Below are 25459 nucleotides of genomic sequence, written 5' to 3' on the forward strand. Positions count from 1 at the left end.
CACTTTGAAATTTTTCTATTTTTCGTTTATTAATTTTTTCGTTTTACAATTTTTTGATTATTCAATTTTTCGTTACTTCAATTTGTAGATTTCCACTTCTTCGAGTTTTCACTTTAAAATGTTTTCATTTTCCGTTTCTTCAGTTTTCCGATTTTTTAGTTTTTCCTTCTTTTATCAATTTCCAATTTATTGAGTGTTCACTTTTATTTTTTTTCCAGTTTTTCGTTTCTTCAATTTATTGATTTCAACCTTTTCGGGATTTCACTTTAAATTTTTTGGTTTTAGAATCTTCCAATTATTTAATTTTTCATTTTTCAGTTTGTAGATTTCAATTTCTATGAGCTCTCACTTTTTTTCGTCCCTTCAATTTTTGGAATTTTTCGATATGGACTTTTTCGATTTACATTTTTCCGATTATCAGTTTTTGGAAATTTAATTTTTATATATTTCCACTTTCCGCTTCTTAAGTTTTTCACTTTTGATTTCTTCAGTTTCGAATTTTTTCACTTTTTCGTTTCTTCAATTTATCGATTTGCAATTTTTAAATTTTCACTTTCAAATTTTTCCATTTTTCATTTCTTAATTTGTTTGATTTTACGATTGTATGTTTCTTCAGTTCTATAATTTCTAAGTTATTTTTTCTTTTGTCGATTTCGAATTTTTTGAGTTTTTACTGTTGTTTCGTTTCTTCAATTTGTTGATCTCCAGTTTTTCGAGATTTCAATTTTGCGATTTTTTAGTTTTTCTTCCTTTTGCCAATTTCCAATTTTTTGATTTTTCACATTTAATATTTTTCCAATTTTTCGTTTCATCTTGATTTAAAATTTTTTGAGATTTCACTTTTAAATTTTTCCATTTTTCGCCTCTTCAATTTTTCTGATTTTTCGATTTACAATTTTTCGAAATTTCATTTTAAAATTGTTCCATTTTTCGAGTTTTTCCTATTTTTAATTTTCCGTTTTTCATTTTTTCACTTTTTCGGTTTTTGCTTTTTCGCTTGTTCAATTTTTCGATTTTACAGTTTTACAGTTTTCATCGTTTTATTTATTTATTTTATTTATCAATTCTTCATTTTTCCAATTTGTCGATTTCACATTTTTCGACACTTCACTTTTAAATTTTCCGTCTTCGGTTTTTCAATTTTCGATTTTTCAGTTCTTCATTTCTTCAACTTGTCGGTTTCCAATTTCCAATTTTTCGAGATTTCACGTAGATTTTTCCATTTTCGTTTCTTCAATTTGTTTGATTTTTCACTTTTTCGATTTTCCAGTTTTTCGTTTCTTTGATTTTTCGAATTTTCAATTTTTGCGTTTTTCATTTTTTCGGTTTTTGAGTTTCTCAATTTTAATGTTCAATTTTCTGATTTTCAGCTTTCGAATTTTTCAGCTTTTCGTTTCGATTTTTCGTCTCTTCAGAGTTCCGATTTTTTAGTTTTTCTTTTGCCGATTTCCAATTTTGCAAGTTACACTTTTAATATTTTTCCAATTTTTCGTTTCTTAATATTAGTTTAAAATTTTTCGAATTTTCACTTCTAAATTTGTCTATTTTCGTCTCTTCAATTTTTCAGATGTTTCAATTTACAGTTTTTCTATGTACAATTTTACGATTTTCCACTTTTGAATTTTTCGAGTTTTCTTTCTTTTGTCGATTTACAGTTTTTCGAAATTTCGCTTTTTAATTTTACAATTTTGCATGTTTTCGACTTTACTTTTAAATTTTTCATTTTTTCGTTTTTTCATTTTTCCAATTTGTCGATTTCCCATTCTTCAAGACTTCACTTTTAAAATTTTCTTCGGTTTCTTCAATTTTTCAATTCTTCATTTCCTCAACTTCTCGATTTTCATTTTTTTTTAATTTCTCACTTTTTTGATTTTCCAGTTTTTCATTTCCTTGATTTTTCGTATTTTTACTTTTTCCGATTTTCAACTTTTGAATTTTTACTTTAAAATTTTTCCATTTTTCGTTTCTTCAGTTTTCCAATTTTTTAGGTTTTCTTCGTTTTGTCTATTTCCAATTTGAATTTTCATTTTTTTGCAATTTTTCGATTCTTCATGTTGATTTAAAATTTTTCGAGATTTCACTTCTAATTTTTTTCATTTTTCGTCTCTTCAATTTTTTTCATTTTTCAATTTGCAATTTTTCATTTTTTCAATATTTCCGATTTTTCGTTTTTTCCCCATTTTCAATTTTCGGTTTTTAATTTGTTCGCTTATTCAATTTTCCTTTTCTTAAATTCGTGAACTTTTCAATTTTACAGTTTTCCAATTTTTTAATGTTTCACTTTTTTGTTTATTTATTTTTTCGATTTGTCAATTCTTCATTTTTCCAATTTGGCGATTTCCCATTTTTTGGGACTTTACTTTTAAAATTTTCCAGCTACAGTTTCTTCAATTTCTCGATTCTTCATTTCTTCAATTTTTTTGATTTCTCACTTTTTCGATTTTCGAATTGTCAATTTTAACCTTGTCAGTTCAATTTTCCGATCTTTCAATTTTGTAATTTTTCAACTTTCGAATTTTTCACCTTTTCGTTTCTTCAATTCATCAACTTCTGGATTTTTCATTTCTTCAAGGTCTCTGATTGTGTTGCCAAAAAAAAAACTAACTTCGTGATAATTTCAAAAAATTATTAGGTACATAATCAGGTGTCTTGTTTAAAACACATGAAAAAAAAAATCAAAATTTAATCACCCTGTATAAAAAAGTCCGAACCATGTTCAATTATATACATCCCCATCAAAGTAAACTAACTGAAAATTTTCACGCAAAATTCCAACCTTCCATCTCAGAGAGTTAATTTTAAATTTCGTGATTTTTGCCGCCTCGTTGTGATTGATGACCACTCGTCGCCTGTCACAAATGTTAATCATAACCTTTAAGTGTGAGAATTATGCTTGCAAAATGGGACTATTTTGAATATTTCTTTTAGGAATGCTTGAATAAATACAATTTAGTCACACAATATTCTCATTTCTTGCATTTTTACTTTTCGTAATAAATTGTTAGGTGAAAGAAGGAAGCGGCAAATTTTTATTAAAAAAAAAAACAATGATAAAGTTTTTCTTTTATCTGCAAAGACAAATGGAAAATCAATAACAAATTTTAAAAATAAATTAGCTCGAACACGTTCAATTGATTAAAATCATTCTTCAACGTCGTAACTTTATATTCGAGATAAATTGCGATGTTGATGGATCTTTCAACACAGACTTAGTGGTGGCATTGATAATATTGATAGCCGATCAAAACAAGTTAAATTTTGAGTATTTTAATGATGATAACGAACGAGAATTTGTTCTTCCTGAGATATAAATTCTAATCGTAAAAAATCGACGAAGTGCTCGAGAAAGCACCCAAGAGTAGTAAAACGTCGTGTTAAATTTTGGTGTATTATACCGGAGAAATTGCAAGTAATAGCTTGAGATTTCGGGAATAACTGTGACTTACTACTTTAAGCCTGAAAACAAGACGTTACTAAAAAATAAAAAGACATCAACACAACTGTGAAACCCTGTTCGAGTGCATCCATTACAGAAAAAATTCACAGTGTGCTCAACCTAATTAAATATTTAGCGTCTTGTGTACGTGACTTAAGTCTTTAGTATTCTTCGCCGCCGTAATGTTAATTCCGATGGAAGAAAGTCAATACAAAGACAAAACATGTTTGCACATATAACAAACTTAAAAATCACAAGCACCGATTTATGACCGTAAATGACCCATAATTACCACTTAAGAGTAGTAACAACACTAATTACTTTCTTCTCCAGCAGGAAATTGCTGGGCTGCCTCCAGACACCCTTCCTGGAAATGCGCAACATGATCAAGCCCCCTCCTTCTCCCATCCATGGAGAAGGCGAGAGCCTCTCCGAGTGGTTCTGCCACCTCAATACTCCAAACCACAGCGAATGTTCCTCCCTGAGCGTGCCCTTCGCCGAACTGGCGATCACCTACATGGACGACACCTCGGACACCTCGTCGCAATGCCTTAGAGACCACGACGAGGACCACGACGACTCCTCGAGCCAAGTGGCATGCAACAGTGGGAAAGGTAAGGAATTTTAAAAAAGCGACGAGCAAAAATGTCGCTGGCGAATCACGTACGCGTTGCGCAACCGAATACAGAGTGGCACCGCGCGGTTTGGTAGAAAACGCTGGTAAAATTTTGTTTTTGTGGGAAGGTTGGGTAATGCTGGAGTATTTTTAAAGTTGTGATCAATTTGTAGGATCACTGCCAGTTGTTTGGTGTTATGTCATGAGCATGACAGGTAATGGAAGCGCGAGTACGTGAGATTAATGTCAACGGGTGGGAAATCGCAAAAGTTCGGGAAGTACTGTGAAATTGGTATTTTTATGGTATGATGCAGCGCATTGTTTAGAACATGAAAGATTTATTTCTTTGAAACTATTAAAAAGAACATTGAAAGAGTGTATGGAGTTAAATTTAACTTCTTGATACCAAAATAAATGTTTTACTGCTCACCACTGACGATGTACATGAAATAACACATATTCAAACGCTAGTGTCATACGATTTGATTAATAATATACATTACACCATGCAGGCGAATTTTAATGACACAGTTGAGGTTACTTAGGTTTTTAAGTTTTACGGTAGTTTGTAGACAGTTTTTTGAATAACAAACAAATCAGGGTGGTGACGATAAGGTTATATTCTTATCAAGTATTTTTTAAGTTTTTGTTAATTGTATGGCTCAAATAAAAAACAACAATGACGTCATACCAAACCATAGCTTCTAGATTATCCATCTTGCATTCTATGAAATTTTATCCGTGTAATTTTGCTACATCCACAGTTGGACAAAATTATTTCCAAAATTTCGTATCTTCGAAAATACCAACAATCTTTTCAGAACCGTCAAAATGGAATGTGGAGATTTTTGGAATTATTTGAAAATTGCATTTTGGAACCGAATATTTCCGAATTTTTGGATTGGGATCATCAACAATGTATGATTTTCGAAACAGCTCGTCGAAACCTATGTCTGAGATTTGTTTGTGGATTTTTAGGTTATTGGTGCCAAAAGCTCAATTTTTCAATATGAAACTTTTGACTTTGTTCCGAGCATTTTCGAAAATAGCTCAAAGGGATTTTTTATTCATTTCAGTTCTTGGCACAAGTTATTTCCGGCTTCATTTCTTTGAAAATCTAAAATTCCAACCATTTTGTCCGGAAATACCAAAATGAAATATAGTCATTTTTGGCATATTTTGAAAATTTCCTTTTGAAACCTAATATTTCCCAAATCTGGTTTGCGATTATCAACAATTTGTCAAAATCTATATCTCAGAATTGTTTTGGTTTTTGGAGCAAGAGTGTTAGTTAAAAGCACAATTTTTCAATAACATTTTTTATCGTTTTCGAACACTGCAAAATTATTCAAACAAGTTTTTTTGTTGATTCCGACTTGATGTAGTTATTTTCGGCTTCATTTCTTTGAAAATTTCAACCATTTTTTCAGAATCGCCAAAATGAAATATGGACATTTTTGGCATATTTTGAAAATTGCATTTTGGAACCGAATATTTCCGAATTTTTGGATTGGGATCATCAACAATCTATGATTTTCGAAACAGCTCGTCGAAATCTATGTTCCAGATTTTTTTGTGGATTTTTAGGTTATTAGTGCCAAAAGCTCATTTTCTGAGCACTTTCGAAAATTACTGAAAGAGATGTTTAGTTGATTTCGGCTTTGCAGAAGTTATTTCGGCTTCATTTCTTTGACAATCTAAAATTACAACCATTTGTCCAGAAGCACCAAAATGAAATATATATAGCCATTTTTGACATATTTTGAAAATTTCCTTGTGGAACCGAATATTTCCCAAATCTTGATTTGAGATTATCAACAGTTTGCCGAAATCTATATTTCAGAATTTTTGTGGATTTTTGAGCAAGAGTGTCAAGAGCTCAATTTTTCAATATTACATTTTTTATCTTTTTCGAACACTTTGAAAAATTACATAAAGAAGTTGTTTTTTTAATTTCGATTAGATGTGGTTATTTTCGGCTTCATTTCTTTAAAAATTTGAATCATTTTTTTCAGAATCCCCAAAATGAAATATGGACATTTTTGGCTTATTTTGAAAATTTTCTTTTAAAATCGAGTATTTCCCATTACTCAAAGAGATTTTTTTCGCAGAAATTATTTTCAGCTTCATTTCTTTGAAAATCTAAAATTCCAACCATTTGTCCAGAAGCACCAAAATGAAATACATATGTATAGCCATTTTTGGCTTATTTTGAAAATTTCCTTTTGAAACCGAATACCCAAATCTTGGTTTGGGATTGTCAACTGTTTGTCGAAATCTGTATCTCAGATTTTTTTGTGAATTTTTGAACAAGAATGTCAAAAGTTCAATTTTTCAATATTACATTTTTTAACCTTTTCGAACGCTTTGAAATATTACCCAAAGAAGTTTTTTTGTTGATTTCGTCTGGATTGTAGTTATTTTCGGCTTCATTTCTTTGAAAATTTCAACCATTTTTTCAAAATCATCAAAATGAAATATGGACATTTTTGACATATTTTGAAAATTGCACTTTGGAGCCGAATATTTCCAAATTTTTGGTTTAGGATCATCAACAATCTATGATTTTCGAAACAACTCCTCGAAATCTATGTCTCAGTTTTTTTTTTAGATATTTAGTTATTAGTGCTAAAAGCTCAATTTTTCTATATGAAATGTTTGACTTTATTCGGAGGATTTTCGAAAATTACTCAATGAGATTTTTGTTCATTTCGGCTTGGCAGAAGTTATTTTGGGCTTTTTTTTCTTTAAAAATCTAAAATTCCGACCATTTGTCCAGAAGCACTAAATTGAAATACATATAATAGCCATTTTTGGCTTATTTAGAAAATCTCCTTTTGAAACCGAATATTTCCCAAGAGTGTCAAAAGCTCAACTTTTCAATGTCATTTTTTATCCTTTTACAACACTTGAAAAATTACCCAAAGTTGTTCTTGATTTCGCCTTGATGTAATTTTCGGCTTCATTTCTTCAAAAATTCCAACCATTTTTTCAGAGTAGCCAAAATGAAATATGGACATTTTTGGCATATTTTGGAATTACATTTTGGAACCGAATATTTCCAGGTTCTTGGTTTAAGGTCATCAACAATCAATGATTTTCGAAACAGTTCGTTAAAATATACGAGGTAAGCGCCAAATATTCTCGGCCTGATATATTTGCGATTGCTCGTCGGGAAATTTGTACAACTCATAAAAGACTAGAGGGTCCCCGCAGTATGTGTGTAAAATTTCAAGCCCCACTGCCCATTAGTTTTGATACATTTGAGGAGTAACATTTGAAAAATTATGGACTCATCATGCCTGTTTAAAATTGAAAATCGAACGGCAATAAAATTCTTATCAAAAGATGGAATTGCTCTAAAGGGTATTAAGGACAGGATGGTTTTTGTGTTTGCTGAAGCTTGTCCTTCACATTTTACTAAAAAAAATGATCACAGTTATTTCGTATGGGGTAAGAAACCCTTGAAGACGAACCAATCTTCCAAAAAAATCATGGCCACAATTTTTTGGGACTGTAAAGGCATGTTGTTGATTAATTTTAAAGGATGAAATACCACTGTCAACGCTACATATTATGCTTACTTACTGCATAAATTAGGAGACCGTATTTGGGAAAAAAGGCCGAGAAAATTAACAAGAGGCGTTCGATTGCTTCATGAAAATGCGCTCGTTCATACCGCATGTCTTTCTCAAGCTGCTATAGGGGCCTGTGACTTCGAGTAACTTGATCATCCACCCTAGAGTACTGACTTAGCTTCGAACGATTATTAACTGTTCTCTAAGATAAAAAACGACTTGCAGGGAAAACGTTTTGGACGGATAAAGAGGTGCAAACGGCAGTACTACATCATTTTAGTGATAAAGATTCAAACAATTTTTTTAAACGCATAGAGCTGTTAGTTGAACGTAGTTTTCAATGTATTGAAGTTAACAGAGATTATGTTGAAATATAAATATTTAATTTTTTTCCATCAGGTCTCTTTCTTTGTTAGGCCGAGAATATTTGGCGCTTACCTCGTATGTCTCAGATTTTTTTGTGGATTTTTAAGCAGGAATGGCAAAAGCTCAATTTTACAATATTAAATTTTTGACTTTGTTCCTAACACTTTCGAAAATTACTCAATGAGATTTTTTATTCATTTCGGCTTGCCAGAAATTATTTTCAGCTTCATTTCTTTGAAAATCTCAAATTCCAACCATTTGTACAAAAGCACCAAAATGAAATTATAACAGACGCCTTCTTCGTGCCACTAAGTTGGGCGCCACTTTTTATAACACGTGGTTTATTCCGTAAAAACTTTTATTCAACAAAACATAGTATATACACTGCATAGACATAGACTGGTTACACGAGTCCTTAAAAATGGTCACTCCGCGGACGAACAGTCCTGATAACTCGTACACTCGCGAACACCCGGAGCGTTTTTCCACGGCCGGACCTGCGGGACCCCTCGGATACGCCGCTGATACTCAAGCCGACTTACTACTCGATTTGGACCTCCAAGACCCCTCGGATGCAAGGTGATACGCAAATGAGCTGTGAAGTTCGCAGATGGAAAAACTTGCCGAATCTGGCCGCTCGGGTCCTATGTAAAGGCGGCTAGAAATGCGTCGCGTGGGAGTGAAAGGGCGCACCGCCCTCTGGTAAGGGAGCGAGCGAGTACCGGGGTGCTGCGGCAGGGTAGTGGTGGTGCGTGGGCGTGACAGAGGGCGCTAGGGGTACTGATCGCGCTACAGTCTCCCCCTCAGGACCATAGGGTGCGTCCCCGCCTATTGGTCCTGCTGGATCTTTCTGGGGCGGCCTCGTCGTCGCAAGGGTTGTACCGGTGGCATGGGCTTTGTAGCGTTGGCAGTCGATACATCCCTTCAGGTAGTCGGTAATATATCGTCGCATACCCGTCCAATAGTATCTTCGCTTGATCCGATAGTATGTTCTTTCGACGCCATAGTGGCCGGCGGTGGGTGAGTCGTGGTACTCGGCCAGTACTCGGGGTCGTTCGTGTTTGGGGACTACTAGCTGAGCCTCCTCACTCTCTCCATCTTGAGAGTATCGGTAAAGAACCCCTTGGTTGAGTAGGTAGCCGCGAGAGGTCCACTGCTGGGAAATCTCGGCTTGGGCGTGGACCAGGTCGTCCATAATCTTCCTAATTTCTTCGTCCTTGCGCTGCTCGCTTCGTAGTTCGTTGGCTTTACGTGTGGGGAGGTCCACTTCTACGGAGTCGATGGCCACCTCGGGTAGGTGGGGTCGTGACAACATGTCTGCTACTACGTTGGCCTTACCGGGCGTATATTCGATGGTCAGGTGGTACGGCTGCAGCTGCAGTGCCCACCTCGCTAGACGTCCGGTCGGTGTCTTTAATGTCATCAGCCATCGGAGGGGCTGATGGTCGGTGATGACCACGGTTGAGGATTCTTCTAGATACCCACGGAATCTTCGCACGGCCCAGACAATGGCGAGGGCTTCGCGCTCCGTGGTGGTGTAATTCTGCTCGTGGTTCGTGAGCAGGCGGCTTGCGTACTCGATCGGGCGCTCCTCCGGGCCCTCCCCCTGGAGTAGAGCCGCTCCTAGGGCGTAAGCGCTTGCGTCCGTGCGCAAGACAAACGGTTCTTCGGGGTTGGCTTGTCGCAGGATGGGGGCGTCGGCCAATCGCTGCTTCAGTTCTTCGAACGCTTCTTGGTGGGTGGAGTCCCATTGCCATGCGGCATCTTTCTTTACTTCCTCCTTGAGCAATTGCCTTTTCGTGGCGTTCAGCTGATAAGGAGGCACCGCGATCGGGGCGTGGTCGCCTGTGTCGATGCGATGCTCGGCGTATGGGGTAGGCGGGCCGTGCGCCTCAAAAGCGTCGGCGAAGTCATCCACCAAGTCGTCAAACTTCGCGCGGGTCGGTTCGGTGAACCCGGTGCCTTCGTTGGCTTGCAGGTGCAGAGATGTTATGAACAGTCGCCGGGGCCCGTCGGGGAAGAGGCCCATCTCGTATTCGTCCATTTCGCCCGTCGTCATCGCGGTCTCCGCGTCTTCCCACATGTGTTCCGCCGCGTACGGAGCCTGATACGTGGTCCATATGCCGTGGGGGGTTACCAGTCCCTTGGAGGTATCGCGTTTCGGCGGTGCTGGTGGCGGGGGCCCGTAGCCTTCTTCGATGTCTCCCGCTTCCATGGGTTCCGATTGTGTGATTCGAACTTCTTTTATGGTCGTGGGAACTCCTTTTCTGGCGGGCGCCTCGGCTCCGTCGACGTCGACGAACGGGTAGGTCCGCGTGATGTCGCCGCCAAAATAGAACCGTCGTCTCGCCAAGTCGGGGATGATTCTCGCGTCCTCTATGAAGTCCGCGCCCAGCAGGGTGCGGGTGTTGCAAGAGTCGGACAACACGATGAAGGTGGTTTCTACGTGTCGTCCTTGTACGCCTACCTTGGTCGTGACGGCCGGCACCTGCAGGTGCTTGCTCGTGCCGTCTGCAAGGGTGGCGATCACGTTTTCCGTCCTTGCTTTGTGTCCCGTTTTTATCAGGTGGCGGTACAATGTAGCGCTGGCCACGCTATTGCACGCGGCCGTATCGAGGTAGCCGGTGCCTTCTTCTCCGGCGATTTTTATGTGGATTGCCGGGCGGGACCGTGGTTGGATCGTGCCGGACCTCAGCGCACAGAATGCCATGTTGCGTGCGGGTTGGCTGGCGTCGGTCGTGTTACAGGTGGGGCAATTTCTTCTAAACACCCCCGGGGCGTTGCAACCGTAACAACGCACTGGCTCAGCGGGCGTCCGGGTTGCCGGTCCGGGAGCTGGGGCAGGTCCTCGTGGTCTCCGGCGGCAAGCGGTTGTGTCGTGGCCAAAAGCTCTGCAGACGTCACAGCGGAGTCTGGGGCCGCGACTTCGGTTTTCGTCTGCTTTGGGGCCCTTACCATTTGGTTTCGCGTGCGAGTTTTTCCCTTCTCGCTCGCTCTCTTCGACGGCGCGGGCCTTGTGGAGGAGATCTGCGAAGGTGTCCACTTCCGTACGGGCGATGCGGTCTCTAAGTCTACGTCGCAGCAGTCCGTAGAGGATATCCATCTGCCACTGTTCGTCCAGCTGCCGGGACATCCGCGACAGCCGTTCGCGTTGGCGCGTGATGTACGCGTCGGTGGAGACCTCGTCCCCCTGAGGTTCGTTGAATATCTCCTTGAACAGGCGGTGGTTCGGGGCCCTCGGGGCGAAGGCGTCCCTGATTAGTTGGACTGCGGCTGGCCATGTGTTGACGGAATTCCTTACTCCGTTCCACCACGTCAGCGCTTCCTCGCGTAGCAGGATCGGTAGAGTTTCTAGGGCGTCTTCGTCACTAATTTTCTCCAACCTCTTGTACAGGCTCGCGGTTGTAATAAATTCCTCTACACTCGAGACGTTGCGGGAGCCGTTGAACCGGGCCGGGCAATGGCTGAAGTGTCTCGTCCCTGAAGGTGGATGCAGGTCGGCTTCTCGGGGCCTCGCGACATCCCTGATGCCATTTATCAGTTCGTTGAATTGTTCTGCGGACATTTGAATCGTCATCCCGATGTTGGTTCGCGGACTTCTTCGCGTCGGAATCTTCGTTTTTCGCGAAATTGTGGTCGGTTTCGGGCCGCTTCGTTGGGCGTCACTTTTTATAACAGACGCCTTCTTCGTGCCACTAAGTTGGGCGCCACTTTTTATAACACGTGGTTTATTCCGTAAAAACTTTTATTCAACAAAACATAGTATATACACTGCATAGACATAGACTGGTTACACGAGTCCTTAAAAATGGTCACTCCGCGGACGAACAGTCCTGATAACTCGTACACTCGCGAACACCCGGAGCGTTTTTCCACGGCCGGACCTGCGGGACCCCTCGGATACGCCGCTGATACTCAAGCCGACTTACTACTCGATTTGGACCTCCAAGACCCCTCGGATGCAAGGTGATACGCAAATGAGCTGTGAAGTTCGCAGATGGAAAAACTTGCCGAATCTGGCCGCTCGGGTCCTATGTAAAGGCGGCTAGAAATGCGTCGCGTGGGAGTGAAAGGGCGCACCGCCCTCTGGTAAGGGAGCGAGCGAGTACCGGGGTGCTGCGGCAGGGTAGTGGTGGTGCGTGGGCGTGACAGAGGGCGCTAGGGGTACTGATCGCGCTACAAAATAGATATATCCATTTTTGGCATATTTTGAAAATTTCCTTTTCAAACCAAATATTTTCCAAATCTTGATTTGGGATTATCAACAGTTTGTTGAAATCTATATCTCAAAATTTTTTGTAGACTTTTAGGCAAGAGTGTCAAAAGCTCAGTTTTTCAATATGACACTTTTTATCCTTTTCGAACAGTTTGAAAAATCAACCAAAGAAATTTTTTTGTTGATTTCGACTTGGTATAGTTATTTTCGGCTTCAGTTCTTGAAAAATTCCAACCATTTTTTCAGAATCCCCAAAATGAAATACATATCTACATTTTTGGGTTATTTTGAAAATTTTCTTTTAAAATCGAGTATTTCTCAAATCTTAGTTTGGGATCATCAATAGCTGGTCGGAATCTATATCAATTTTTTTTGTGGATTTTTAAGCAAAGGTGCCAAAAGCTCAATTTTTCAATATGACATGTTTGATATTTTTCCGGGCGCTTTCGTAAATGACCAAAGTAATTTTTTTTTGTTGATTTCGACTTGCAGAAGATATTTGCGGCTTCATTTCTTCTAAAATTCCAATAATTTTTCCAGAATCGCCAATGACCATTTTTGTAATATTTTCAAAATTTCATTTTGATACCGAATATTTCGTAAATCTTGGCTTGGAACCATTATCAGGCCATGTTTTTGGGATTAACTCGTCGAAGTCTATATATCCTAAAAATGTCTGTAGATCTTTAAGCAACCGTGCCAAGAGCTCAATTTTTCAATATGATTTTTTTTACCATTTTCTGAGCACTAAAAAGAGATTTTTTGTCAATTTCGACGTGATGAAGTGATCTTCGAATTCATTTCTTCGGAAATTCGAACCATTTTTCCACAATCGAAAAAATTAAATATGGCCATTTTTGGGATAATTTAAAATTTTAATTTTCAATCGAATATTTTGAAAATCTGGTTCAATAGTTTTTCGAATCAGCTCGTCGAGATCTACATCCCAGAATATTTTGGGAATTTTTCGGCAACTACCAAAAACACGGTTTTTCTCCAATGAAATTTTGAACTTTTTTCGAGCACTTTCGAAATTTACCTATAGAAATTTTTTGATGATTTCGACTTGCAAATGTTATTTTCGGACTCATTTCTTCAAAAATTTCAAGCATTTGTTCAGAATCGCCAAAATGAAATGTAGCCATTTTTGAGATATTTTAAATAATTTAATTCCCAACAGAATATTTCTAAAATCTTGGTCTGGGACAGATCAATCAAGTCGTCGAGTTCTGAATCCTAAAATGTTTTCGTATTTTTAGGCAGCTTTACCAAAACTACAATTTCTCAAAATATTTTTGATTTTTTTCTTATGAAATTTTTGGTATTTTTCCGAACACTTTAGAAATTTTTTTGTTGACTTCCACTTGCAGATATTATTTTCGGCTTCAATTTTTCGAAAATTACAACAATTTTTCTAGAATCGTTAACATCAAGTATAGCCTTTTTTGGGACATTTTAAAAATGTTATTTTCAACCGAATATTTCGAAAATCTTGGTCCGGGACCATCAACAGGCCATGTTTTTAGGACTCAGGTCGTCGAGTTCTAAATGCTGGAATTGTTTGCGTATTTTTAGGCAACTTTGCCAAAACCACAATTTTTCAAAATATGTTTTGTTTTTCTCTTATAAAATTTTTCATATTTTTTCGTTTTTCAAAAATTTACTAAAGAGCTTTTTTTGTTGACTTTAACTTGTAGATTTTATTTTCGGCTTGAATTCTTCAAAAATTCTAACCTTTTTTATAAAATCGGTAAAATGAAGCATAGCCCTTTTTGAGATATTTTAAATAATTTGATTTTGGAATCTAAATATTTTGCAAATCTTGTTCTGGGACCACAAATACGCTAGATTTTTTTTAAATCAACTCATGGAGATCTATAAGATTTTTTTGGAATTTTGGACAACTTCTTTATCAAAAGGGCAATTTTTCAATGTGAAATCGATTTTTTCTTGATTTCCATGGTATTTTCGGGCTTCATGTCTTCGAAAATTTCAACCATTTTTCCAAAATCAACAAAAGCAAAACAGCCATATAGACATTTTACATGATCTGATCAAATATTTTGCAAATTTTGGTCTGGGACCATACACACCGTAGATTTTTCGAATCATTTCATCGAAATCTGTTTCTTAGAATTTTTAGTAGAATTTTTGGCAACTTTACCAAAGACTCGATTTTTCAACATGAATTTTTTTACCCTTTTCTGAACACTTTTGAATATTTCATTTCTTCGAAAATTTCAAAACATTTTTCAGAATCATGAAAATGAAGTATAGCCATTTTTGGGATATTTTAAAAAAATTTATTTTGAAACCAAATATTTTGCAAATCTTGGTTTGGAACCACAAACCGCTATATTTTTCGAATCAACTCATCGAGATTTATATCTTAAATTTTTTTGTGGAATCTTGGACAACTATGCCAAACGCTCAATTTTTCAACATGAAATTTTTGAGCTTCTTCTGAACACTTTCGAAAATTACCTAAACCAATTTTTTTTGTTGTTGATTTCGGCTCGCAACTGTTATTTTCAGTTTTATTTCATCGAAAATTTCGACAATTTTTCCAGAATCGCCAAAAGTATAAACGCCCATTTTTGGGATGTTTCACAATTTAATTTTCAAGCGAATATTTTGAAAATATTGGTCTGAAACCATCAACACGCTATATCTTTCGAAAGATTTTTTTTTTTTTGTTAATTTCGATTTGCAGATGTTATTTTCGGCTTCATTTTTTCTAAAATTTCAACTATTTTCCCAGATTCAGCGAAATAACGTATTGTCATTTTTAGGATATTTCAGAATTTTATTTCAAACGATGTATGTATTTCAAAATCTAGGTCTGGGAGCATCAACAGATTATGTTTTATAAAAATAAAAAATACATCATGACTAAAAAAAAATACATTTTGACTTTTATTCGAGCACCTTCCAAAATTATCACTGACCAAAATAACCCAAATATTTTTTTTGTTGATTGCCATTTGCAGAAGTTATTTCCGGCTTCATTTTCGAAAATTCCAACACACTTGCAAATGGACTCGTCAAGACGCTTTTACGTCCACTGCGACGTATGTTCTTCTCAGAGTATTTCCACTCTAGTTGTATAGTTGTTTTTCAATTGTCAATTTACATTTTTTTCCAAGAGATATCGATATATCAAAATTAAACCAGATGTAAATAAAATTTGTTTGGTATCTGAATTTTCACCATAAAAAAAATAATAAATAAAACGCAATTTTTCCGTGTATTTCGTTTACAACTTTTACTGCATACTCGATGGAGAACATTGTGATTTCTTTTGGCAGCTTTAAGTTTGTATCAATGACCATGACTCTGTAAAAATCTATATGTATTATGTAAAGGACAAATTCATTCGACTAATATCGCATTGCTCCAGCATTAAGCTTGAAACAGCTAACATTATATTCTCTGAAATGGACAGTAAAATAGCCCTTCAGTATTGATTTTACTTTGTTCAAGCTACACAGAATCTGATTTGTAACTCGTCGCTCAAATACAAATGTTGAACTTATCCAGCCATATGCTAATGCGTATTGCGACAAATCTCAAAGTCCAGGGCTTATAGGAGACGAAAATGTTGATCTTCCTTGTCCGTCCGTCAGTCTGTTTGTCTAATCTACTTTGAAAACAATCAAAATCTAAAAATTTTTATAAGTAAAAATTTTACTTGAAATAGTTAAAATTTATTTAAACAACTTCTACTCTGATTTCAATGAAACGAAAAAAAAAAATCCGAACTTCATAAAAATTGTAAAAACTAAATTCCTCTAAAAGCTTCCACTTGTAATCTCATCAAACTTTCAGATCCACTTTAACTGATGATGAACGACGATATTGATGTAATCTGGAATTGTTTTTGTAATATTTCTATTAAATTTTTAATGTAAGGTCAAGAGATTTCGTTATTCCAAGGTCGCCATCTAATCTCAAAATTAAAAAATGATTTTTACAACATTGGAACAAAACGATAAATCAGAGCCCCGAATCTACGCAATAATTCTTCCGACATACTTCACCTATCGACAAATGTCGAAATCCCCGTATTTCGTCCAAATCTCGTAAATCATTTCCATGTCAAGTTCAAAAAATATTGCGCTGTAGGTGTAAATCACCTGAAAATCAGACCAAACAATGATGGGATAACGGTGACCTTGTTTGCTTCACTAATTTCTCCCACACTACATTCATGTTTTTGTTAAACATTTTATTACCATAAAATCGTGCCGCGTTATTATCAAATTGTGTATCTGTAACTGACATATTTTTCATTTTTCCCTGAGCCACAGTCATGTAGGAAAGACCGGGTGTAATGTGTGTTGCATACTTTTATTCTTAAAAATTTATTGCAGGTTTCGGCAGCGATTCCGGTTTCTCTTCGGACATTTGCGGGGATTTCAAAAGCAACGCCACAACGCCGAAAGAGAAATTCAGCCCGAATGGAACTCTGGACGAGGCTGACTGTGCCAAACTGACTCGTACAAAATGGACTGCGTCGTTTAGGAAATTAATCAATCGCATAAAAAAGTAGACTGTCAAAAGCACAAAGGGGAAGAATCACGTAACAATAAATTAGTAGGTGTTAAACGGAATATAAGACTTGAATATATTGAATGAATATCAAATGTTTCTAGGTAAATTTTCGAATTTATCGATCGAACCCACACAGGTTTCATGTGTCAAATGTTTGTTATATCTAATACGTATCTCCTGTTTTTCGAGTGTACCGATTTTTTTGTAGGTCAAACTTTAATACTCCGCCCGTAGGTTGATTCCAACATTTATAGTTAATGTTACATAAGTGTGTTACACAAATGTTACGAATATTAATAGGAATTGATCTAGTTGAGCGACACTTCGAGTTTCCACTCCGTTAAAGCGTTTAAATGTTTAAAAAAAATCAAAACTATACAATTTTGTTACTTAATGATGGATATTTTGAACAATGCGTGCTACTTAAGGTGTTTAGTATTTATTCTTGCCTTTTTATATTCAGTTTTTAAGTCAGGAAGGTCCTAGTTTTATCTTTACGTGTAAGTGCCGTCCAGTTATTTTTTAATTCAGTTATGTCGACGTTTAGTATTATTTCATTTATTGGTGGCAGCCTTTTAGGTTTATAGCTATTTATTTGACCATTCCATTTATGTAAGCTGTAGGATTAATTAAGAATCTGTGTAAACACAAGATCTGCATTATTAAACGTGTTTAATATGCAGATCGACAGAATTTGTGATATAATAAATGACTCGTCTATGATATATTGGTTGTTTCCTTTTGCATTGGCGTAGGTCTGAAATAAACACTTCCACCAATAATTACTTAAGTGAGTGGGTCACGTGGGTGTACTGAACATCAGAGCAGCTGGATTTTAATTTAGTCATTTCATATTTTACAACCACGTTGGAGATATACTGTAGTAAATACAGGATATGTGTTATGCAGCGTCCGTTTTCGATAGTGGCGCCATCTAGACTTCTTTATTCCAGTCTTTCATTCAAACTGACGCCAAATTCAAATATTATTCATCGTGTGTATTCAAAAGTGTTCATTTCCAATATCATAGATCTAGGGAAAATCATACGATTTGTTTTTATATCTATTATTATGTGGAAGCATCTTTTTTAATTGGCACCGATTTGTTAATTTTACAGATTCTTCAGTTTTCGATGTTCCGATTTTTCAATTAATCCATTTTTTGCTTTGTTAGTTCTCCGATTTTACAATTTTTTGAGTTTTGAACTTTTAGTTTTTTTATTTTTCAGCAAAAGAACAAATTTATCCAAACTAAAATATCGGAAAATTGTATTATTGAAACAATCAAGAACACAAAAATTTTAAAATGAAAAATCCAAAAATTAAAGATAAAACTGCAAAACTGGTAATTGAAAAATTGGAAAAACGTAAAAATAAAAAATGCCGAAATTGAAACATCAAAAAATCGAAAAACGAAACAATTTTGTAGTTTTTCAATTTTAAAGTTTTCAAGTTTGTTAAGTTTGATGGATGATGAATAAGAGCAGCGGACAGTCGTTTTATAGTTTTATTAAATAAATAACAAGTGTGTTCTAGAGCGAGTATGATATTATGACCGTTAGGTCCCGAGATTGAATATAAAGACTATGTTAACCGCTTGAAGAGTGCTTGAAGAGTGAATGATGAATAGTGAATGATGTTCCCTGTGTTTCAAGGTGGTGGTGGCCCTGGCTCCCACCCTTACGGGTGGAGAGGGGTGAAACAGGTCCCCGCCAGAGGCACTAACAAAGTTCTTGATTTCCAATTTTAACCAAAAGAAAATTTTTAAAAACCGAAAAATTGTAACACTGAAACATCAAAAAACAAAATAATTAAAAATCGACAAAAAGCAACATTTTTGCAGTTTTTCGATGTAAAATTTTTCAATTTCTCAGTTTTTAATTCTTTATTTTCTCGATTTTTCATTTTTTAATTGTTCAACAAAAGTACAAATTTATTCAAACCGAAATTATGAAAAATCAAAAAATTTAAAAATTGAGAAGTCGAAGAATTGAAAAAATAAATAAAAATTGAAAAAACCGACAAAAAGGAGAGTCAAAAATTGAAGCATGAAACTTGAAATATCGAAAAATTTTAAAACTGAAAAATCGCCAAATGAAAAAATGAGAAATTAAACAAGTGGATAATTGAAAAAACGAAAAACAAAAATTTCTGTAAATTAAATAATCAAAAATACAAAAAAATTTAATTTCAAAATCCAAAGATTTTAAAATGAAAAATGAAAAAATTGAGAAATTGAATTGGACAATTGAAAAATCGAAAAATCGTAACATTGAAACCTCAAAACCCTAATTAATTAACAATCGAGTAATTGAAAAATCGACAAAACGAAGCAATTCTAAAATTTTTCAAATTCTCGATTTTTAGTTTTTCATTATCTCGATTTTTCATTTTTTAATTGTTCAACAAAAGGACAAATTTATTCAAACCGAAATTTTGAAAAATCAAAAAATTTAAAAATTGAACAAGTCGAAGAATTGAAAAAATAAAGAAAAATTGAAAAAAAACGAAAAAATGAGAATTGAAAATTGAAACATGAAACTTGAAATATCCAAAAATTTTAAAATTGAAAAATCGCAAAGGAAAAAATGAGAAATTAAACAAGTGGATAATTGAAAAAACAATTGAAAAATTGAAAAATCGAAAAACAAAAATTTCTATAAATTAAATAATTAAAAATACAAAAAAATTAATTTCAAAATCAAAAGATTTTAAAATGCAAAATGAAAAAATTGAGAAATTGAATTGGATAATTGAAAAATCGAAAAATCGTAACATTGAAACCTCAAAACCCTAATTAATTAACAATCGAGAAATTGAAAAATCGACAAAACGAAGCAATTCTAAAATTTTTCAAATTCTCGATTTTTGGTTTTTCATTTTCTCGATTTTTCATTTTTTAATTGTTAAACAAGGGACAAATTTACTCAAACCGAACTTTTGAAAAACCGGAAAATTGTAACACTGAAACATCAAAAACAAAATAATTAAAAATCGAGAAATTGAAAAAAGAAACAAGTTTGCAGTTTTCGATGTAAAATTTTTCAAATTCTCAATTTCTAATTCTTTATTTTCTCGATTTTTCATTTTTTAATTGTTCAACAAAAGGACAAATTTATGCAAACCGAAATTTTGAAAAATCAAAAAATTTAAAAATTGAGAAGTCGAAGAATTGAAAAAATAAAGAAAAATTGAAAAAAACCAAAAAAATCAGAATCGAAAATTGAAACATGAAACTTAATTAAACAAGTGGATAATTGAAAAAACAGTTGAAAAATTGAAAAAACGAAAAACAAAAATTTTTATAAATTAAATAATTAAAAATACAAAAATTTTTAATTTCAAAATCCAAAGATTTTAAAATGAAAAATGAAAACATTGAGAAATTGAATTGGATAATTGAAAAATGGAAAAATCGTAATATTGAAACCTCAAAACCCTAATTAATTAACAATCGAGAAATTGAAAAATCGACGAAACGAAGCAATTCTAAAATTTTTCAAATTCTCGATTTTTAGTTTTTCATTTTCTCGATTTGTCATTTTTTAATTGTTCAACAAAAGGACAAATTTATTCAAACCGAAATTTTGAATTGAATTGAAAAATCAAAAAGTTGAGAAATCGAAGAATTGAAAAAAATAAAGAAATCTTAAAAAATCAAAAAAATAAGACTTAAAAACTGAAAAATGAAACTCGAATATCGAAAGATTTAAAAATTGAAATATCGAAAAATGACAAAAATTGAGAAATTGAACAAGAGGATAATTGAAAAAACAATTGAAAAATCGAAAAATAATAATGAAACATAAAAACCCTGATTAATTAAAAATCGAGAAAGTGAAAAATTGAAAAAACGAAAAACCAAAACTTCTATAAATTAAACAATCGAAAACACAAAAAAAAAGAATTTCAAAATCCAAAAATTTTAAAATGAAAACCGGGGAAAACAAAAAAATTAATAAATTGTAAAAAAAGAAACATGGAAAAATTGAAAAATTGTAACATCGAAAAGACGAAAGATTGAAAAACAGAAAAATTTGAGAAATCGAAGAATTGAATAAATACAGAAACTGAAAAATCGGAAAATGGAAAAGCGAAAAATTGAATAATAAAAACCCTAATAATTATTTGAAAAAAGTGAAAAATTAAAAATCGGTAAATTTAAAAATGAAACGATTACAAAATTGTAAATTTGAAAAAAAAAGCAAAAATGGAACAACTGAGAAATAGATAGAAACTGCAACATCGAAAATTTGTAACATTGAAACCTGAAAAAGTGATAAATTAAAAATCTAGGAACTGAAAAATCGAAAAAACGGAAAATTGTAATATTGAACAGATAGAATATTGAAAAATTAAAAAGCAAATTAGAAAATCGAAAAATTAAATATCTAAAAATTAAAAAATCGTAAAATACAAAAATTTTACTGAAAAATGCAACAATTTCATAACGAAAATCCAAAAACTATAAAAGGGAGAAATCGAAACACGGAAAAATCGAAAAATTATCAATGAGAAAAACGAAAAATATAAAAATCTCGAATTGAGAAATCAAAAAATCGAAGAAACAAAATAATTTGGAATTACTTATTTGGAAGTACCTACTTTATTTTTTATTTTCTCAATTTTTCTTTTTTTAATTTTTCAACAAAAGGACAATTTTATTAAATTTGAAATTTTGAAAAATCAGAAAATCGGAAAATTGTAACACTGAAAAATTGAGAAATCAAAAAATTAAAAACTGAAAAATCGAGATATCGAAGAATTGAAAAAACAAAGAAACTCAAAATCGAATAATTAAAAGGTTAAAACAATTGAAATTTGTAATATTGAAACTTGAAAACCCTGATTAATTAAAAATCGAGAAAGTGAAAAATTGAAAAAACGAAAAACAAAAACTTCTATAAATTAAACAATCAAAAATTCAAAAATTTTAAAATGAAAACCGGAAAACTAAAAAATTAAGGAATTGTAAAAAAGAAACATGGAAAAATTGAAAAATTGTAACATCGAAAAAACGAAAAACCGAAAGATTTAAAAACCGAGAAATCAAAGATTTTAAAAAATACAGAAACTGAAAAAAAGGGTAATTAAAAAGCCAAGAATTGTACATTTGAAAAAAAAAATCCTAATAATAATTATTTGAAAAAAATTAAAAATCTCGAATTGAGAAAATAAAAAATCGAAGAAACGAAACAACTTGGAAATACATACTTGGAAGTACTTTATTTTCAATTTTTCATTTTCTCAATTTTTCGTTTTTTAATTTTTCTACAAAAGGACAAACTTATTAAAAGTGAAATTTTAAAAAATCAAAAAAACGTAAAATTGTAAAACTGAAAAAATGAAAAAGAAGCATTGAAAACCGAACAATTTAAAAATTGAGAAATCGAAAAACTGCAAAAATAAAGAAACTCAAAATCGAATAATTAAGAGGTCAATTGGAAAAGAAAAAATTGTAAACTTAAAAATGAAAAAACTGAAAATTTAAAAAACAAAAAATCGAACAGTTGCAAAATTGAAAATCAAACTCGATAATTGAAAAAATAACTGAAAAATTGAAAAAAAGAAAATGTAAAATCAAAAAACTGATTAATAATCGAGAAATAGAAAAATACGGAAAACAAAATTTTCTAGAACTAGAAAAATCGACAAATTGTAAAATTCTAAAGTTGAAGAATGTCAAAATAAACATCGAAAAACTGTAAAATTAAAAAATCGAAAATTGAAAAATTGAACCATAAAAAAAATTGAAATACCGAAATGTTGAAAAAAGAGCGAAAGTAAAAAATCGGATAACGAAAAATTCAACAATTGAAAAATCGAAAAAACAAGAAACTGTCAAATCTAAAAATTATAACATTGATGAAACCTGAAAAAACTGCCGAAATAAAAATCGAAAAACTGAGAAATCCTAAAATCGAAAAGCTAAGAATCTTAAAAACACACACAGATGAATGCAATAACATTCGACTTTGGTCCAGTTTGAATTTAGCGCCGATGTACTTTGTTGTGATTGGTCGACACGGGTGCGGAAATCATGTATGCTAGTGCGCATGTCTGTTAATTTTTACGTTTTTGACAGATAACGTTGACCCTTAGAAAAAATTCAGTCTTGTCAATTTTTTCATCCAAATTTCTGTAATTAACACAACCTTACCTCCTTCAAACACCAAAAATGTCTGCGTGGAGAGCTGCCGGTCTTAAGTGAGTAATTTTTGGGTGATCATAAAGTTTTCCAAAGTCAGAATTGAGGTTATGTCATTCTCGCATTACATAATTTGATTTTTGTAATTGCAGCTACATTAACTACTCAAACATTGCTGCCAGGCTGCTTCGGCAAGCATTGAAACCCGAAGTTAGAGCAGAAGCAGCCAAAAGAAATGAAACTCACATCAGAATCACAAAATGGGTCGACGGCAAGCCTATAAGTGAGTATTTGCCCACAATTACGTGACTCGTTATTAATTCTGCCACCACTTTATTTAGATGCGCGCGATTAAGTTCCTGTAAGTTGTGTGATTTTTTTTCAGTAAAAAAAACTAACGTGTGCGGTTGCAACTAACGTTTTTATTAATACTTGAAATGGGAACGTATTTACTGGAGCTCATTTCTGCTTTCTATTTTTCAGAGAAAACTCAGCCCACTAATTGAGCTGGAAACTCAATTCGAGCGTGTTGGAATTAATCTTTAGTAATAAATGTTGTAAGGTAAATAAATGTTTTATTAAAAAAAAAAACAAACTAAAAAACCCTAAATAGAATAAATATTGTCAACCAGAATCACAGAACCACTTATAAATACCCAGATCTGTTCTTAGTCATGCTAAAAATTAAGAAGTGTGTGGGAGTCCCTTTTCAGTTAATAAATGCTGCGATTTTTCTGTTGAAAGTTTAGGGCCATCGCCTAGTTTAGTATGAATAATATATTTTAAACTTCCAGGGGCGTCAGCTTTAATTTTTAAAACCTCCTGCAAACCACCCCTATTTTTAATATTAACAGGAAGTCCCCTGAAATACTCAGATGGACCCACACTTGACGGAAAAACGTCATTAATTAAAGTAACAACTTCATCAATACTCTCCTCCAGTAAGTACAAACATACATTAGGACCAGCGTCACAGGTATAAGCCACCTAAAAAAAAACTTTACCAAGTCCAATTTTATATTTAAATCACGAAATACCTTTGTAGCCCCTTTATACTTATTATAAGAGTGCACCAACTCTACAACAGATCTAGACACATCATTCATATAAAAACACGGCGGATAAGTATCCAAACAAACAGCATGAAACTGATTCGAATCCTGCATTGTAATTCGCGCAAAATTTTCAAAATTTCGAGTTTTTATAGCTTCAACCATCTCCTTCACCCTCTTTGGAACAACCACCTCAGATCTATACTTCAACAACTCCGACGTTTCCACGCTTGTCTTCATTCCACTAGTAGAACTATATTTCTTCTGATCATCACTAACCACAAGAATGATCATCCTCATTTCCGGCCAATGAGACGCCGGGGCTATCTGAACAGCAACTGAGTCTTCACCTCCAGGTTGTATCCCCTTTTGCCACCACACAAAGCCCCCATGGATGCTGCGACAAGCACTTCCAGACCCCCTTCGTGCGATACTGGAAATATCTCCTTCAACTTCATATAAAGCAGCTAAAGTGGAAACTAAGCAAGCATAGCCTGCTGCAGATGAAGCTAAGCCAGCTGCCGTCGGGAAATTGTTTTCTGAGCAGATGTGTATTTTCCAGTTGAGGAGGTCCGCGCACTTAGGACTGGCGCGTTTTTTTACTTGAATGGATATTTTTAGACGTGTTTGCATGGAGTGAATGGGACTCACCTTCAGTCAAACAATTGTTTAACCTTTTGTTGTTGAAGTCGACTTCTTCATTGTTTAGCCAGAATTTGTTGTCTGTGAAGGTGGGGCTTGCCATTATGGTGGTTTTGGCGCACATCTAAATTGGATTTTTTTGGGATTGTACTTTATGTGTTTTGGTACTTACAAAGTCTGTGGCCAGGGTGCAGCTAATGGAGTCATTTATGGGAAGGATTAGGGTTTCGTCTCTTTTTCCCCCTGGAAATGGGGCACTAGATACTTGTTTTGGGGTTAAATGTACTTACAATATTTTATAACGGCGATGTTAACAGGCGCTACTGCAGTGACAATCTTCATTGTTGAACTAAGGTTGAGAAAATTTTTCTAAGACGCTTTCTCTTGTAACTGACCGCGATTTTAGGACCTACTTATTCGTTTTACGCTAAAATTATTACTGCACTTGATACCGTAACTTTTGGACTATGAGTTTTAACACCCTCTTGTTTAAAAAAACCGGTATACTAAGTGTCGCTCGTTAGTCATAATAGTACTGTAAAAAACAGAAAACACATCACGGTAAAAGTTTATTATGACGTACACTTTTACAGGTTATACACGTGTTGACATCTGACACTAAGTTCGGCTGAATTATTGGTTGCATAACTTGCTAAAAAATAAAGTTGTTGAAATACCCTTGTGTTTTTATCCACTAGTACCACAAATCTAGAAAAATACGGATTAAGTTTACCCATTAAAGTCAGTAAAGTGAAATTTTAATTTCAGACAGCTTGATTTTGATTTTAGAGTTTTTTTTAGACTTATTTTTGTGCAGGACAGTGTAATGTACTAGCTTAAAAAAGGAGATA

The 25459-nt window shown here is 34.2% G+C and overlaps 3 protein-coding genes across 6 annotated transcripts in view; 2 read left to right on the forward strand and 1 right to left on the reverse strand.

Annotated features, from left to right (window-relative positions):
- LOC135139277 (uncharacterized) overlaps positions 1-17491 on the forward strand; it is a 69655-nt gene extending 52164 nt beyond the window's left edge. For 2 of the 3 annotated variants that reach the window (XM_064069456.1, XM_064069458.1), the window contains 2 exons: positions 3770-4050; positions 16586-17491. In XM_064069456.1, coding sequence (XP_063925526.1) covers positions 3770-4050; positions 16586-16764 — 460 coding nt within the window. In that variant the 3' untranslated portion in view covers positions 16765-17491. The remainder of the gene's footprint in view (positions 1-3769; positions 4051-16585) is intronic. The other variant, XM_064069457.1, reaches the window with a different exon arrangement.
- Positions 17492-22826: 5335 nt separating this feature from the next.
- LOC135139512 (protein stunted) lies at positions 22827-23548 on the forward strand. Of its 2 annotated transcripts, XM_064069772.1 has the most exons (4): positions 22827-22973; positions 23067-23197; positions 23256-23275; positions 23398-23548. In XM_064069772.1, exons 1-3 carry the CDS (start codon positions 22945-22947, stop codon positions 23267-23269), a joined length of 174 nt encoding a protein of 57 aa, XP_063925842.1. In that variant the 5' UTR covers positions 22827-22944; the 3' UTR covers positions 23270-23275; positions 23398-23548. The 2 variants fall into 2 exon arrangements, with proteins under 2 accessions (XP_063925842.1, XP_063925840.1); XM_064069770.1 differs by lacking the exon at positions 23256-23275 and having other exon boundaries at positions 22829-22973.
- On the reverse strand, positions 23317-25231 carry LOC135139511 (diphosphomevalonate decarboxylase). The gene is made up of 5 exons (XM_064069769.1): positions 24899-25231; positions 24781-24851; positions 24618-24732; positions 23952-24568; positions 23317-23901 (listed from the first exon to the last, which is right to left on the reverse strand). The coding sequence occupies exons 1-5, from the start codon at positions 24948-24950 to the stop codon at positions 23599-23601; spliced, it is 1158 nt and encodes a 385-aa protein (XP_063925839.1). The 5' UTR covers positions 24951-25231; the 3' UTR covers positions 23317-23598.
- Positions 25232-25459: the final 228 nt, after the last annotated feature.

This window comes from Zophobas morio, unplaced genomic scaffold, assembly GCF_036711695.1.
Source record: "Zophobas morio isolate AGI-343-1 ecotype UQ-CSIRO unplaced genomic scaffold, CSIRO_AGI_Zmor_V1 ptg000031l, whole genome shotgun sequence".
Classification (NCBI taxonomy): Eukaryota; Metazoa; Arthropoda; class Insecta; order Coleoptera; family Tenebrionidae; genus Zophobas; species Zophobas morio.